The 15,269-nt window shown below is 59.3% G+C and overlaps 1 protein-coding gene across 4 annotated transcripts in view; it reads right to left on the reverse strand.

The window, feature by feature from the left end:
• Positions 1–1,033: 1,033 nt before the first annotated feature.
• AP1B1 (adaptor related protein complex 1 subunit beta 1) overlaps positions 1,034–15,269 on the reverse strand; it is a gene marked incomplete at its 5' end in the record, with an annotated part of 32,187 nt that continues 17,951 nt past the window's right edge. The window contains 11 exons of one of the 4 annotated variants that reach the window (XM_079717678.1): positions 1,034–2,072; positions 3,559–3,713; positions 3,806–3,892; positions 4,525–4,609; positions 4,909–5,038; positions 6,320–6,465; positions 10,988–11,131; positions 11,728–11,748; positions 12,553–12,754; positions 13,370–13,629; positions 14,104–14,202. In XM_079717678.1, coding sequence (XP_079573804.1) covers positions 1,998–2,072; positions 3,559–3,713; positions 3,806–3,892; positions 4,525–4,609; positions 4,909–5,038; positions 6,320–6,465; positions 10,988–11,131; positions 11,728–11,748; positions 12,553–12,754; positions 13,370–13,629; positions 14,104–14,202 — 1,404 coding nt within the window. In that variant the 3' untranslated portion in view covers positions 1,034–1,997. The remainder of the gene's footprint in view (positions 2,073–3,558; positions 3,714–3,805; positions 3,893–4,524; positions 4,610–4,908; positions 5,039–6,319; positions 6,466–10,987; positions 11,132–11,727; positions 11,749–12,552; positions 12,755–13,369; positions 13,630–14,103; positions 14,203–15,269) is intronic. The other 3 variants (XM_079717681.1, XM_079717680.1, XM_079717679.1) reach the window with 3 other exon arrangements.

A 15,269-nucleotide genomic window follows, 5' to 3' on the forward strand; every position in this document is an offset into this window, starting at 1 on the left:
CACGACCACCTGAGGCCTGAGTACATGAACCCAAGGTGTCCGATGACAGTCCAAGGGCCTCTGTCTGGCCGGGACAGCCTTCCTCATTGGCACTTCCCCCTCACCTCAGGGGCTAGCTTGGTCCTGGGCCTCATCATCACCCCACTGGGGACAGCAGTGCACTCACAAGGCAGGGTGGCGTTGGGTCTCAGCAGGTCAGGACGGCAGGCGACAGGGCAGGCTGTGGTGAGTCCACAGACGGAGGGGACTCCAGCTGCGTTTGTGTGGGGCCTTCTGAGCCGGAACTTTCAGGTGAGGAGAGAACTGGGGTTGTGCAGTCAGGGGCCTTGGTTGGTTCTAGACTCTAGGGTCCCAGGGCAGTATGGTGACACCCCAGGGGTCAGAGGTGGGGCAGTGGAAGGCCAGGCGCCCCTGCCAATTCCTACAGCAGTGTGTCTGGCATGGGCAGGGTGCAGGGAGTGGCCATGGCAAGAAGGGGCTGAGGGCCCACCAGCCACGAGGCACTGACAACCCACTGGCAGCTCTGCCCACAGAGCCCTGCCCAGAGTCCCCCCACCTCCCTCCCCACCCCGGGAGCCAGGCCAGTGCCAGCACTGGGGCCATATGAGGTGTCCCTGGTGGTGGCTGGGGAGGCCGCTGCAGATGCAGGGCGGGGAACAGCCCGCCCAGCCAGGCCTGGTGCTGGGCCTCCCTGACGCTCCCAGGAGCTGAGGAAAACCAAGATGGGCTCGGCCCTCCCAGCATCTAAAGGCAAGACGGCGTGGGCTGGGGTGGAGCTGGGGTCAAGGGTGGGAGAGGTGCTGGGAGACCAGCAGGCCTCAGCAGGCAGTTTCCAAGGACAAGAGAGGGAAAGGTACTGTCAGCAGGGCTAGGGAGGGGCTGACACAGCTCAAGCCCTTGACCCTGGACCCCAGGAGATCCAGGACCCTGCCCAGAAGAGCCTCAGGACCTGACACACTGGCCAGGGACACACTTGATGTCATCATTTTTATTCACTTTCTCTTTTTGAAAATAAGAGTAAACATACAATATATAGTCTCTATTTATATATATTAGACATCGTTACTGCAGGGCTCAAGAAAACCATCCTCAACCACTTGGAAGCAGTTTTTAATTCTGACATTTGGTGGAAGAGGAAAAAAGTGTCCGTGATTGCCAAAAGCAGAATCTTTCTTTATTATTAAACAGCAGTAACAGGAAAACCTAATGCTCTGTCAGACACAACTGAAGGAGGCCAGGAGGGGGGCAGCAGATGCTAAGGAGAAACCCCAGACAGGACGCACCCTGCTCGCCCACATGCCCCACCTCTCAGCCGTGTCTCCGCTCCAGGAACGCTGGGCACATCGAGGAATGTATCAGAGGCAGAGACCGTCCTCGTGGGCAAGAGGGGGAGCGGGCGTGCATGTCTGCCAGGGGAGCAGGAGCCCAGGAGGGGCTCTGGGAGCTTCTGCCTGGTCTTCCCCGAGCGGCTCAGTGCTCGGGAGGGTGGGGTTGTAGGCCCTGGGAGCCCCAGGCCCTGACAGAGCAGCTCTCCCGCTACCCAGTGGACCCTCCACACACGCCAGGATGCCTGCCAGGGCCCGTCCCAAGAGAGAGGTGGTGGGGAGGGCACCACCAAGAGAGACTAACACCACCCCAAGAGAGACTGGGGCAGGGGGCTTCCTGGGCTGGGAGCCTGCGGAGGGAACTGCGTGCTCGCCCTCAGGTGCTGGGAAAAGCAAGAGAAAAACCCTGGATCTCCCCGTCCAGCTCTTGTGCCGCTCTGGCTCCTTTGGTCCCCTCCTCACCTGACGCTAAACATCAGCAGCAATGGAAAGGGGGGGTCTCAAACACGGGAGTATCCTGAGGACCCGGGCAGGCCCTACTGTCAGGACCAGGGAAGCCCGTGGGTGCCAGGAGCCTCACCCAGCCCCTCCCGGGAGAAGGAGGTGCTGCCACCTCCCAGGGGGCTCCTTGACGCGGCTGGTGGAAGGCTAGAGCGGATGCTGGACTGGGCCTCAGTTCTTGAGGATGGTCTCGTAGGCCTGGTACACGTGCTGGGACACCTCCGGTGCTCGGCACTTCAGGGACAGCTGCAGGGAGAGAGGGGTCGGGGGACAGGGAGCGCTCATTCCCGGAGCTCCTCTCCAGGGCCGGGAAGGAACAGGTGGGGAAGGCAGAGAAGGAGGGAACCAGATGGGAGAGGGTGGTGCGCACACATGGCCTGGTGGCAGCAGCGGCTGGGGCAGCTGTGTGGTGTAGGCGAGGGGGCGGCCGCCGCAGCCAGCCGGGTGGGGACCAAATTTACTCGCAGCCCACACGCCTGCTGTCCGCCTGCCACCATGGCCCTCTGCAGCGTGAATCACGAGCCCGAGGCTGCCAGGCAGTGCTGGCCGCACCCTGCAGAGCTGCCAGGACCCCCACAGCCCATGGAAGGCAGAGGAAGTTTGGGGCCAGGAGGGAGGCCATGGGGACGCTGGGTGGTCTTTCTGGTTCCCTGCACAGGAAGCAGGCACGCCAGACTTGGCTCGGCTCTAACTGTGGGAAGAGCCTGGAGAGCCCTGGCAGCAGAGACAAGCGCAGCCACCCATCCTGCCAACATCACTGCTCTGAAGGGGGCCGCTGGGAAGGGGGAGGGGCACGTGGCGCTCTAGCAGTCAGGGCCCCAGTCTCCTCCGAAGGGCTCTGTGCACACTGACTGTGGGAAGTGAAGGCACCAGGCTGGGGAGCACAGGGCAGCCTATCCTCCGGCCTGCAGCCTGCATGCATGTCTGCCCGGCTTTGGGGAGCAGCGGGGTGAGGCCAACTCAGGAGAGCCGGGCCAAGAGATGGGGTGTGCGAGGTATGGCTGGGAGGATGGAGGGGAAGAGGAAGAGAAAAGCAATCCGCTAACCTCCAAGTCCTGCACCACGGGCACCAGCAGGGAAGGTGGACATGCAGCAACCGAACACAGGGAGACGGAAATTACCACCACCGAAGCCACTGCCGAGGCCCCACCCAACCTCTGCACCCACACCACCAGCGGGGCCCAGGGAGCAGCCTCTGGAGGGTCATGCCTGCCCGAGACTTGGGTGCAGGGAGAAGCAAAGCCTGGGCTCTCTGGGGCCTAGAACAACAGCTTGGCCTCTGGGAAGCCACGTCCTGACTGAGGTCTGACTCAAAGGTCAGGAAGGATGAGTTGCTCAGAATCCACGTCCTCCCAGGAGGACACTCAGGTGGGGAAGAGCCGGAGGGCCAGGGCCGGGGCCCAGCGGAGCCACTTCCCAGTCAGACAGGCCTTGGGCCAATGGGGCCGCCTCACAGGGCCCAATTTTACAGAATCTTCTGGTCCAACTCACTGTTCTGAGGCCCAATTTTGTGTCTTATCTGAGAAACTAGATGGGACTGAGTTGGAAGCTTTCTAAGGTCAGAATTCTGATGCTCCTCCAATGCCAGGCTCAAAGGGATCCCAGCTCAGCTGGGCTAGAGTGCCCCCCCTTCAGGGCCGACCCCTGGCCCGGGAAGGAGGGGAACGGGAGAGGCTGCCCAGACAGGAAGGCAGAGGCCCCATGGCAGGCAGGCAGGAGCGGGGGCCCTCACCATGAAGCTGGGGTTGCCGGGCTGGATGCGCAGCTCCGCCAGCACCCAGATGCCATTGGTCAGCTTGAGGGACTGGTAAAGCATGTCCTGCCCCTCCACGTTCCTCTTGGCGATGGTGAAGATGTTGCTGCTCTGCAGCCTACTGCTCACGGCCTCTGGGGGTCAGAAGGCCCCCGGTCAGAGATGGGGAGGCCTGGGGCACAGGCGAGGGGCAGCATGGAGTGGGGGCGGGGTTCAGGAGTCCTACCCGCATTCAGGGGGCAGTCTCTGATCTGGAACTGGGCTTCGTTCTCATTGGGAATGTCCTTCCACGTGGCCAGGAACATCTGCCGGTCTGGAGGGGTAGAGGTGGGATCCTGACACACCTTTGGTCCCGCTCAGTAACCCTCAGCAGGAAGTGGGTTGGGGGGCAGTGCCACCTTGTAGCTGAGGACAGGACTGGCTCTGCCACAGCCCCTCCTGCTTCCCTGAGCAAACCCTGAGCTCTGTGAGGATGGCCACTTGTGCTGTTCCCAAAAGACCGAGGGTTCCTGCCTCTGGGCCTCAGAGCTCTCCCCACTACCACCCACATCCGACCTCCTGCTGCTCTGGAGCCGAGCACCCTGCTCATTAGTCACAGCGGTGTTACAGGGCCTCTGATGTGACAGAGATGATGTGGGCAAAGTGCTCCATGCCCTCTGGGTGCTGGGATGAGTCTTCCCAGGGGTTCCAGCTGGGGCATAGGGGATGGGCATCAGGTGTGACACATGGCCGAGGCTCCCTGCCTCGGGGGGCCCATGGGACGACTGTATAGAGGCTGCAGGCAAGACTGAGGAGGAGAGCTGGCCAGATAAGACCCTGGGGGCCCCGGTGAAGGTGTGACCCTCACTCCAGACTCTGCAGGGGAGCTGGCAACTCATGGACTCTATCGTGGGGCAAAGCCAATCCATCTGTCCTAGGGACCCCAGGGGCACCCTCATGACTCACCCATCTTCCCATCCTCCACAAAGAGGATGTACAGCGGGTACAAAGTGCTGAAGTAGAAGACGTCGATGTTGTTCTTTACGGCCACCTAGGAACAAGGGGGTCCCCGATTAGTCCCTGATGCTCGACACCCTGAGGCCCCAGGAAGTGCCTGCTTCCTGTGAGCCCACCTGAGCAGGTTCCCTCTCATGACTTCCCCGGTAGCCATGCCCAACACCCCCTCCCACCGGCCTCCCCCACTCCCCATCCCCGCCCCCAGTCTGTGTCCAAGAGCAAGATTCCACAGACAGCCCTTTGCCAGCACCAGCCAGGCCCGACGGTTCCCCCAGGCTCCTCCCCGGGGCAGGTGGGAAAGGACTGGGGTGCCAAGCCCTGCCCGGAACACACCTGGAGGTTGTTCAGAGGCTCCATCTTCATGACTGAGCCCACCGTGTTGAGAGGCAGGGAGATCTCCACAGTCTGGTTGGGGCTGAGCGGCGCATGGACCTGGAGGGGGGCGGCGGGGGCCAGGCCAAAGCTGGGGAGAGAGAAGCCCCCGTGGGGTGGCGGGGGAACAGGTGCTGACACAGGACAGGTGGGCTCCTGGGGCTCCGGAGCCTGGGCAGCAGCTGCCGAGAAGCCTCTCCAGTGAGCCGGCCTCATCCCAGGCCTGAAGGACAAGCTCCTGACCCCCACTCCCCACCCCTCAATGGCCACAGGAACAGGAAGAGAAATCTGGGACAGCTGAAGGCCTGAAGCCCATCTCTGTTCCTCTTTCTCCTCTGGGTGAGGTGCTGGGCAGGCCCAGGTAAGCGTGCCCCTGCCCTGCCCTGCCCTCAAGGAGCTCCATTTAAAACCAGGGGAAAAAACAAAACAAAACAAAACAAACCAGGGGGACTTTAAGCTTCTTTTAATTTGAAAACTCTGTGACTGCCCAACTCTCAGTGACCAACCGCCATCTCCCAGGGGGGATGTGACCATCCCAAGCGAGATACTGGGTTTTACTGTCTGGGCCAGAACTGGCTAGATCATAAGATGGCCACAGAGATTCAGAAAAGCCCCGCTTCTTGGTATAGCAGCATGTGAGCAAATCAGGAGGATGCCCAAGAGCGTAAGAGGCACTGGAGTGTTTCTGTGGCCTCTAGGGTTCCCTGAGGGTAAGCAGCAGAGCTGCCCACCCTCCCTGGTCTGACAGAGGGTAGGAAACCACTGGCCCACAGGCTCTCCCTGAGGAAACAGCCCCTTCAGTCAACTTCTTAGAGGCTCAGTTTGCTCATCACTAGAGCCGCTCAGGAAGAAGGATCATCAGGAGAGGCTGCTGGGGTCCCCCAGAGAGCCCTGGCCTAGCTGGCCTGGTCCATGAAGACCCTGATGGTGCCAGACAGGAGAACTTCCCTACTGACAGGGGACCTGGTGGGGGTGAGGAGCCTGGAGCAGCCACCGTTCACAGAGGCCCTGTCTGGTGGTTTAATCCTGCCACATGGGGGAGGCTGGCGGGCAGGCCCACTCCCCATCCTCCTTCTTAGAGACTCCTGAGACGGGAGCTGCTCAGATCTGGAGATTATGTCAGTAAAATGCCCCCCGGGCAGTGGGGGAAGGCAAAAATAAAGGGAGGTGTGCTGCCCCTCCACCTCATACTTTGGTGTCCACATAAAGAGGTTACTGTGGGGAAAAATCACTGCTTTAGAGAGTTTTGGCCTGAGATGTGGTTGTGAGGAATATCCTCCTTCACCAGAAAGAGGCTCCAGGCCCACAGCCCTCAGCGCCTGCCTGCAGTCACCAGCATGGGCTCTCAGCAGGCTGGCCTCAGGGAGCTCACCTGTTGCGGTTGAACTGGATGGCGAAGTCGGTCATGACCTGCAAGGCCTTGTTGGTCAGCTGCAGGTCCATGGAGATGGAGCCCACCTGGCGGGTGAAGGTGCCTGAGATCTCCAATCCTTTGGCCTTCATAGCTGGGAGCCAGACCTGCAGGGAAGACGATGGGAAGGGAGCTAGTGTTCACCATGCCCCCAGCTCCACAGCCCACATGAGGGTCCTTCCCCCACACCACCTTCCCTCACACCTAAAGCGGCCTCTCAGATCGATCACACCTGCCTTTACCATCAGGGGACAACCATGTGAACCGTGGGATGGGAGGAAGGCTCCTGCACAGCCTGCCCAGGACCCCTGAGCCGTGTGGCCACATGCTGGAGCAGCACAGGGCAGGGAGGAACTTGGTGTGCCCAAGGCTGAGCCGAGTCTCCGGAGGTCAGAGAAGGACGACTCAGAAGCAGGGCTGAGGAAGGCGATGAGACAAGCGGGCCCTGCCAGCCTCCTGACAAGCCAAGGAGAGTCAAGAGCCAAGGGCACTCTGGGCCTCGGCCAGAGCCTGAGGCCTCCCTGGCTCTCACAGCCTGCCCTTCCTCGCAGAAGGCAGGGCTGGCCTTTAATTGTACAGACTGGCCTGACCAAGGACAGTACTAAGAGGACCCCTTGCCTGGCAGGCCTTCTGCTGCTTGTTTGGCTGCCCTTGTCATCCGAGTCTCAGCTCAAGCCCACCTCCTCTGGGAAGCCTGCCCCCAGGCTCCTTCTCCAGGCTCCCGCTGCAGTGACGTTTTAGCAAATAAACTGTCTTCTCGGTCCCCAGACAGCTCTTTGAGGGGAGGGCTCTGCTTTTCTGTCTTTGCATCCTTGGCTCGGAGCTTGGTGTGAGATTGGTATGCAGGGAACGTTTGCTAAGCGAACAGCATGAATTAAAGCTCTGCCCGTGAGGGACACCAGTGGGGGCCATCTGTGGACGCGCAAATGCCTCTCAAGTTGCCATTCTCACCAGGACAGCTCACAGCCCCGCCCCAGGCCAGCTTCCCCAGGTGCCCTGTGTCAGTGAATGCCCCACTGTCTCTCAAGTCGCCAACGCCAGGAACCAGAGCATCTGGGCACCAGCCCTCAGCCCACCCTGACCCCCACACCATGGTCATGCAGCTCAGGTCCTGTCAACACCACCTCCTCCCATCTGCTACCACGTTCTCTGCTCTCCCCTCTCCACAGGCACCGCTTGCATCTGAGCCACCATCAGAGTTCCCCAGGTAAGATGGCAGCCACCCACATAGCTGCCCAATTCTTCTATCCCCAATTTCCACAGCAGCCATCTTTTTTTTTTTTTTTGCGGTACGCGGGCCTCTCACTGCTGTGGCCTCTCCCGTTGCGGAGCACAGGCTCCGGACGCGCAGGCTCAGCGGCCATGGCTCACGGGCCCAGCCGCTCCGCGGCATGTGGGATCCTCCCGGACTGGGGCACGAACCTGTGTCCCCTGCATCGGCAGGCGGACTCTCAACCACTGCGCCACCAGGGAAGCCCCAAAGCCACCTTTTAAAATGCAATCTGATCAGGGCACCCTTGAACCCCCTCAATCCTGCAATACTTCCACTGCCCACGGCCTCCGAGGCCTGGTGCCCTGCTCTCCCTGGGCTCTGGTCCTCACACATACACTGTTCCCTCTGCTTGGAAAGCACACCCCACCCTGACCCCGTCCTAATTGCTAACTCTGATCATGCTTTGATTCCCCCAGACAAATCTGTGAGGGCAGAATCTCATGGCTCTAGCCATGAGCTGTGATTTGGCACACAGCACTCAGAGGGCTCCCACGGTGACTTCCCTGCTCTCTGCCCCTCCAAGGAACCTGGCTTCCTTTCCCAGGTTCTTGCAGAACTGGCTCTTTCTGGCACTGTCACCATCCTGACTGCCGAGGGTGGGGACCTCATCTCTCTTGGTCATTGTAGGTTCATGGAGTCTAGAACTGTCAGCATCCACTGGCCCAAGTGCTGAGGAACTCCAAGTTCTTGTACAGAGAGCCTCATTCCCCTTGACCAGGAGGAGCGGGGAATGCACGCAGGACAAACAATTCGAGGTAGTCACAGCGCTGTCAGGAAAATGTAGCCCGCACAGCCACTGCTTCTGGAGGGAGAACACACCCACATCCCAGAACCCGCCTGTGACTACAGTAGCGGGAGGGAAAAAGTCCTGCCCATGTTGCAAAGACTCCTCCTCCAGGCAGCCTGCCCTGATTACTCCTAACCTGGGATCCCATCACCTCTCCTTCCAGTTGGTACACTCATCTGGCTCTCCACTAAGACAAAGCAGTGATAACACCTGTTAAAATGAACCCACATGCAGAGGGCAAGCTCCCTGAGGGCCAGATGATTCTGACAACCCCTGACATTAAGATAGGCACACTGAGGTTCTTAAAACACTTTAAGATCACATAAGGGGGACCTCCCTGGTGGCGCAGTGGTTAAGAATCCGCCTGCCAATGCAGGGGACACGGGTTCAAGCCCTGGTCCAAGAAGATCCCACATGCTGTGGAGCAACTAAGCCTGTGAGCCACAACTACTGAGCCTGGCTCTAGAGCCCGCAAGCCACAACTACTGAAGCCCGCGCGCCTAGAGCCCGTGCTCTGCAACAAGAGAAGCCACTGCAATAAGAAGGCCTCACACTACAACGAAGAGTAGCCCCCGCTCACCACAACTAGAGAAAGCCTGTGCACAGCAACAAAGACCCAATGCAGCCAAAAATAAATGAAATTAAATCTTTAAAGAAAAACAGAAAGATCGCATAAGGGCTGGGGGCAGAGGCTTTGGTGCCACAGCCCTACATTTAGTTCCAGACTCTGTCACTTATCAGCTATGTGACCTTAGGAAAAAGCACTCAGATTTCTCAACTGCAAAAATGGGAATAACAGCATCATAAGGCTGCTGGGAGGACTTAGTGGGATGGTGGCCATGCCATGTTCATGCAGTACCCGGCACGGAAGTGTGTGGTTGCTAGCACTAGACTTGCCGTCTGCTGGGGGCCCCTCAGGCCCAGATCCTGCCAGGAATCCTGGCTGGGGGCTCTGGCCACCAGCACTGTGGTGTAGCGGGCAGGGCAGGGCAGGTGCTGGCTCATAGCTCCCCAGTCATGAGGGAGATGTCCCTGTGCCCCTGAAGCCCTGCTGTGTCCTGCTTTGGGGAGGGGACCTCGGAAGAGAGAGAGGGGCTGTGGCTGGGAACGAAGCGGCAGACGTGGTGTGTGACCTGAGTGTTGTGAGGGATCAGGCCACGTCTGTCCCCTCTGGCAGCTTCCTTGAGGCTGAAAGCCTGGCCCACACTGTGCTCTCCTTAGTGCCAGGCCCCCGTGTTCTCACACCGCGAACTCAGCTCTCCTTCCCTCACCCTGCCCCTTGCCCACTGTTCCAGCTGGAATCCCCCTCCCCGCCAGCCCCATGTCCTGCCACGTCCTGCCATGCCTGCCTCCAGTCCAGCCTCCTTTCCACCCCTACAAGTGCCTTGCTGTCTGGCAGCCATCAGCCAACTCCTGCCAGTCTCCTCACCGGCTCCTTGCTTCTGCTCTAGCCTTTCCAGTCTGACCTCCACATGGTGGCCAGAGGATCGCTCTCAAGTGCAAATCTGCTTCAGCCCTGTTTAAAACCTTCCAATGTCTCCTGCTGAATCAGGATCAAGAACAAAGCCTTAAAGCTGGTGCCGCCGACCTCGCCAGCTTCCTCCCTCCTCAGCTCTAGTCCAGGCGGGAGTCTGGGGGCGGGGGTATTGCCCTGGCTGGCCCAGTGGGCATTGTGGGGCACCGCCAGGCAGGCAATGGTGAGGGGGGACACACTGTGTTTAGTGGGCTGGGGTCAGGGATGCTGCCTTGAGGACAACGGTCTTCACAATGAGCCACTGTCCTGTAGCCCTTGAGTATTTTCTGCATGGTTTCAACATGCCCTGAAATTTCCAGGAAACTAATGATGGTGAAAATCAAGGGAAGCCTGTTCCTTGTTTTGTTTGGAACTTAACTGGCAGTCACCATTTCAGAAACTAATGGCACCTCTGGCCACATCACTCATGGCACGTGAGCTACAAACACTCTCAATAGCTGTGGTGTCACTGTGACTCTGCACTACTGCCAGCACCCAACAATGTGATCAGATCTGGGGCGGGCATGCCCAAGCCTCCACGACACTGAAATATATTATTTTACTCTCTTCCTTTTAAGTCTCTTTTATGCGATGACATCTTACCCTTTTTGAAATTATATGTATAGGTAGGATGTACAGTCCACAGATCTCATTTATTATGAAAGGAGGGGCGTTATAAAACCCCTGTTATCAATAAGGAGCATTGGGTAGGACAGCACTGAGAACCACTGACCCAACTAGATGGAACTTTTGCCAGTTTTCTGGAAGGTGTGGGCTCTCCCTCAGCTCTGGGCCTGGAGCCCTCTCCCCCTTTTTGCCTTGCTAATTCTGACTTGATCTGAAGGCCTGAGCTCCAGCAACACCACCCTCTGCGAAGCCTTCCCCAGGCCTCCACGCCCAACTTAGCATCCCTTCCTTGTGCTCCCTGCTGCCCTCAGCATCGTGCTGGCCAACTGCTGCTCCAGGAGCCCATCCTGGCCGGCCTGAGCCGATCCCACACAGTGGGCCACTTAAGGAGCCCACACGTCCTGCCACAAGAGAAGCCATGGCACTTACTGCTTTGGGAGCCACATATGATCCTGATAAGGTGCCCACGCCACTGGTCAGGTCAAAGAGGTCACTCAGGCCACTGCCCATGGGTGCTCCTAGGTTGGCTGGTACTGCTGCTGCTGGGGGTGATACGAAGTTGGGGGCCCCGATCTAGAAAGGAAGGGAAACGGGTCAGAGGCGGGCATCAAAGGCAGGGACCTCAGGGCCTCAGGATGAGTGTGGCCACCTGGCCCTTTAGAAAACAGGGGGGCAGGCCAGGAGGGGGTATTGCAGGGCTGCCATCACATCAACTCTAAGTTGCAGAAACAAGACAGAGTGAGGTGGGTGGAGAGGAGAGGCCGAGCCCTCCCGTGCTCCGCAGGCCCTGAGGGAAAGGGCTGGGGACACTCACAAACAGCCCATGGATAAAGGGGTACTTGAGACACAATGCTGCGAGGGGGCTGTGCTCAGCAGATGAGAGCACGCACCCCAGGATGTCAGAGAGGGGTTGTGGGGACTGAGAGGGCTGGCAAGCCTCAGGATGACAAGGCAACTTCATTGTAGGGTAGTGAGGATGGGATGAGGAATTAATGGACATGGGGGCCCAACGGCAGCTGGATGCTGGGCAGTCAATGCGGAGGCTGCCAGGACACTGGACAGAGGCCAGGGCTAGCAGGGAGGGACTGCTTTGACATCATCCGACCCTTGGGATGCTGGGTGGGAGATCTAGGAGGAGCAGGGTTGGTGGCACAAGGGTTGAACCATACCCCTTCAGGCTCATCCCCCATCTCCAAGCAGAAGCAGGCAGGGTGAAGAGAACAGGCAGCCACATGCAGAGAGAAAAGCCAGGAAAGAAGACACAGAGAGATAAGAAAGAGAGGGAAAGAGGGAGAAAATTAGTCATTGCTGCTCCACCCAAAAGGGGCCTGGTGCGAGGCTGTGCCGGGCCTTTGAGGGGCTCACATTGTCTCTGTGAAGGGCATGACCCACTGGCCTCACTTGACCACCCTTGTCCTTCCTACCCTTTCCTATACTGTGGCCTTGGGGACCTGAGCCAGGCATGGCCAAGTGACAAGGGGCCCACTGCCCCCTCCACCCGGCTATACCAGCTGCCTGAAGAAATCCCAGGGAAACACCCAGGCCAGTCTTACCACCCCCTTTCACAGGGGAGGAGGGACTGTCCCTGACCTCTCATGGGCCTCTCTCAGGCCTGCTGGGCTGTTACCCCCAACCAGTGCAGCATGTGGGGTAAGTGGATGCAGGTATGGCTCCTCCAACCTTACAGGGCCGAGGTGCCAGACTCAGGGGAAGGGGCTAGGACAGCCCTACACTGCCCCAGGTCTCTTGGGGTTCAGCAGCCCGGCAAGGAGCTAAATCCTGTGTCTGCCACTTAGCAGCTGTGTGCTCTTGGAAGGAAGGTCACCTGACCTCTTTAAGCCTCAGTCTCTCACCGATGTGTAAGGAGCTACATGATCACCTTCGCAGGCAAATGTGCCTGAAGCCCTTGGTTGGCGTCTGGCAGAGAGGGCGTTCAACGATCGCTCCTCCAAAGATCACTATCAACCTCATCCAGAGGGGGCCCCAGGACATACCAGGCTGTCGAGGCCGCTGCCGAGAAGGTCCACAGCTCCCATCTGCACCGATGAGGTGGCCAGGGGTGGGCCACTCACCGGAGGACCGAGGTCCAGGTTGAGGAGGTCGCCCAGCAGGTCGCCCTGGGTGGGGATGACATCCAGCTGCTCGCCAGGGGGCGCTCCGGCAGGGGCCGTCTCTGGGCTCTCCGTGCTCTCACTCCTGCCAGGACAGGGAAAGAGACTCAGCAGGGTGGGGGGTCAGGCTATCTCAGCGAGGCCAGAGCCCCCAGTCTCCAGGATCCACCCTCAGGACAGGCACCTGGGTCTCCTCACTGTCCCAGAAGCCTGTCTATATCCCCCCTTCCTCCCCCTTCCGACGCCTGATCCATCTTGTTGGCTCTCCGAGAGATCCAGCTTCATGGGCTGAGGGAAGGGAGGGTCATCTGTATTCCCCTCACTCAGCCCACTCTAAAGAGAAGAGCAGGTGCTGGTCCCCACAGGACTGGACAACCAGGCCAACAACCCTGGGAGCCGCAGAGCAGGAAGGCGAGAGGAACGGGGCTCTGGAGTCAGGCAGAATCGAGTCTGAGCCCAGCTCTGCTGCCTGGGATGCTGCACCAGGCACTCAAGCTCTCTATGCCTCTTGTTCCCATCTCTTAAGAGGGGACATCTCTCAGAGCTGTTGTCACCAAGTCAATACCTGGTATATAGTAAGCATTCACTAAAAAGTTGCTAGAATCGTAATTTTGCTCAGACTCAGGCCCGAGTGCTTGTGCTACTGAACCGAGGAAGCAGGTGGGGAGGCTCAGGCCAGAGAGTGGCCCCCGGTACTCACGAGGCGGTGCGGGGTGGCAGGCTCTTATGCACGACGCCCCGGCCCCCCTCCACAAAGGCGCTGGGAGGTTTGTGGTAGACGGAGGCCAGGGTGCCGATGTAGCAGATGAGCTCGTCCAGCAGCGTGGGCTCGATGAGGTCTGTCTCCTCCGAGATGAGCGGCTTCTCCGCCAGCACCACCTCCTTGGCAGCCACGGGGTCCGTGGAGAGCAGGCGCCAGTAGATGTAGCCGCGGTCTCGCAGGTCCGGGTTGTCTGAGTCCTGGGAGGTGATGAGAAGCCAGTGAAACTCAGAGCAACCAGGTGAGGGGAAGGGGGAACCCCATCCGTAGTCCCATGACATGGGTGGGATCACAGGGCGACTGATGATGGCAACCTGAGCACTGGCGGGAGCACACCTGTAAACCGCCTGAATAGATGTGGCCCAGCCCCCCGGTTTTCCCCCAGCCCGCTCCTGCCTCCGTTCCCTGCCTCCTCCACCGTCTGCCCTCCCGGTTCTCAGGGACTTCCCTCTCCTCTCTCATGTATGGTCTGGCTCAAAGTCACCACCTGCCCCCGCCCCACCTCTATTTGATTGTGACTGAGCTCCTTGAGCAGGGATCCTGGAATGCTCTGAGGCCAAATCCCAGTGGTGCCAGTTTTAGGGGCAGGACCACCCAGGTCTGGCTTCTTGGACTGAAGCTCCCTCCGTGGAACAAGGGCTGTGCTGGGCACAGCAGGGAGGCTGCGCACCCACCTGAGTGGCCAAGCTGAGGACCTGCTGTACCAGCTCCTGAGTCTCTGTCGGCTTCTTCAGAAAGAGTTTCACGATGGCTGTCAGCAGCTGCAGCTGGACCTGCAGGAAGACAGAGAGGAGGCGAGGAAGGAGTGTAAGCTTCTTGTGGGGACAGTAGGAAACCAGGTGAGGACCTCAGAGGGGGAAAACGATGTTCAAAGGCTGAGAAGAGCTTTCCTGAGTTTGGGGTTGGCCACACAAACAGGCCAAGTCCAGCAGGGGTGAGGTAGTGCTGAGAAGCCTGGACCTTGGCCCGACCACTCAGGAAGGAGCTGGCCACGGTGCTATCTGGCAACCCAAGGCAGGTGGGGGCTGCTGCCCAGCGCTAGGGTCCCAGAAACCCATCAGGGCTCCAGGCCTCACAGCCTTCAGGAGCTCGCAGCTTACGGAGGCAACGCGTGTGCCTGGTATGCTTATTAAAGACCATCTGCCAACAAGTGGAACAGGTGCCAGGGATGCCCAGCAGACTAGGGCAGCAGGGTCCACACAGTCAGCCTGTTGTGAGGAACTGTGCTTCCACCAGAGGGCAGGAACCATTCCTGCCCCGCCCTCACCAGCCCCACCTCTCACCTGCCACTGCCTTCACCTGAACGTACCTCCTGTGTCCCCTCCCCACTTCTGTAGACTCCTGTCCCCCTCACTGGCGCCACCCCACAGTACTGGAAATGCTTTCCAGCCACTGGGCCACCCTATGGAGAGATCCCCTTGAGGGCAGGGATCGTGTCTGTCACTGCTGCATCCCTGGCTATTGTTCATTCTAGTGCCTGGTGTGTAACAGGCACTTAAGAAAAACCTGCTGACTAAAAACACACCTCTGAAAGAACAATTCTCTGTGCATAGCCCTTCCTTAGCCCCATCGCATTTTGTCAGTCCTGGGACAAGAGGACAGCCTGAGGCTCCCCGGACTGTGCTAGGGACAGGCCTGCGGCAGAAGGGTGGCAACGGGGCTGGCTGCACCTCCTGGGCCTGTGTGGCAGGAGGGCACTTACAAAAACAAATGGCTTAGCTACCCTGGTATGCAGGGCAGGCTGACAGCAGGAGGCAGGATTGAGGGGATGCAGTCTGTTTCTGGGACTAAGCATCCAGAGTCCCTGCAATTTGGTGACACATGGGCCAATGGCAGAAGA

Source organism: Hyperoodon ampullatus (genome assembly GCF_949752795.1).
Source record: "Hyperoodon ampullatus genome assembly, chromosome: 13".
Taxonomy (NCBI): Eukaryota; Metazoa; Chordata; class Mammalia; order Artiodactyla; family Ziphiidae; genus Hyperoodon; species Hyperoodon ampullatus.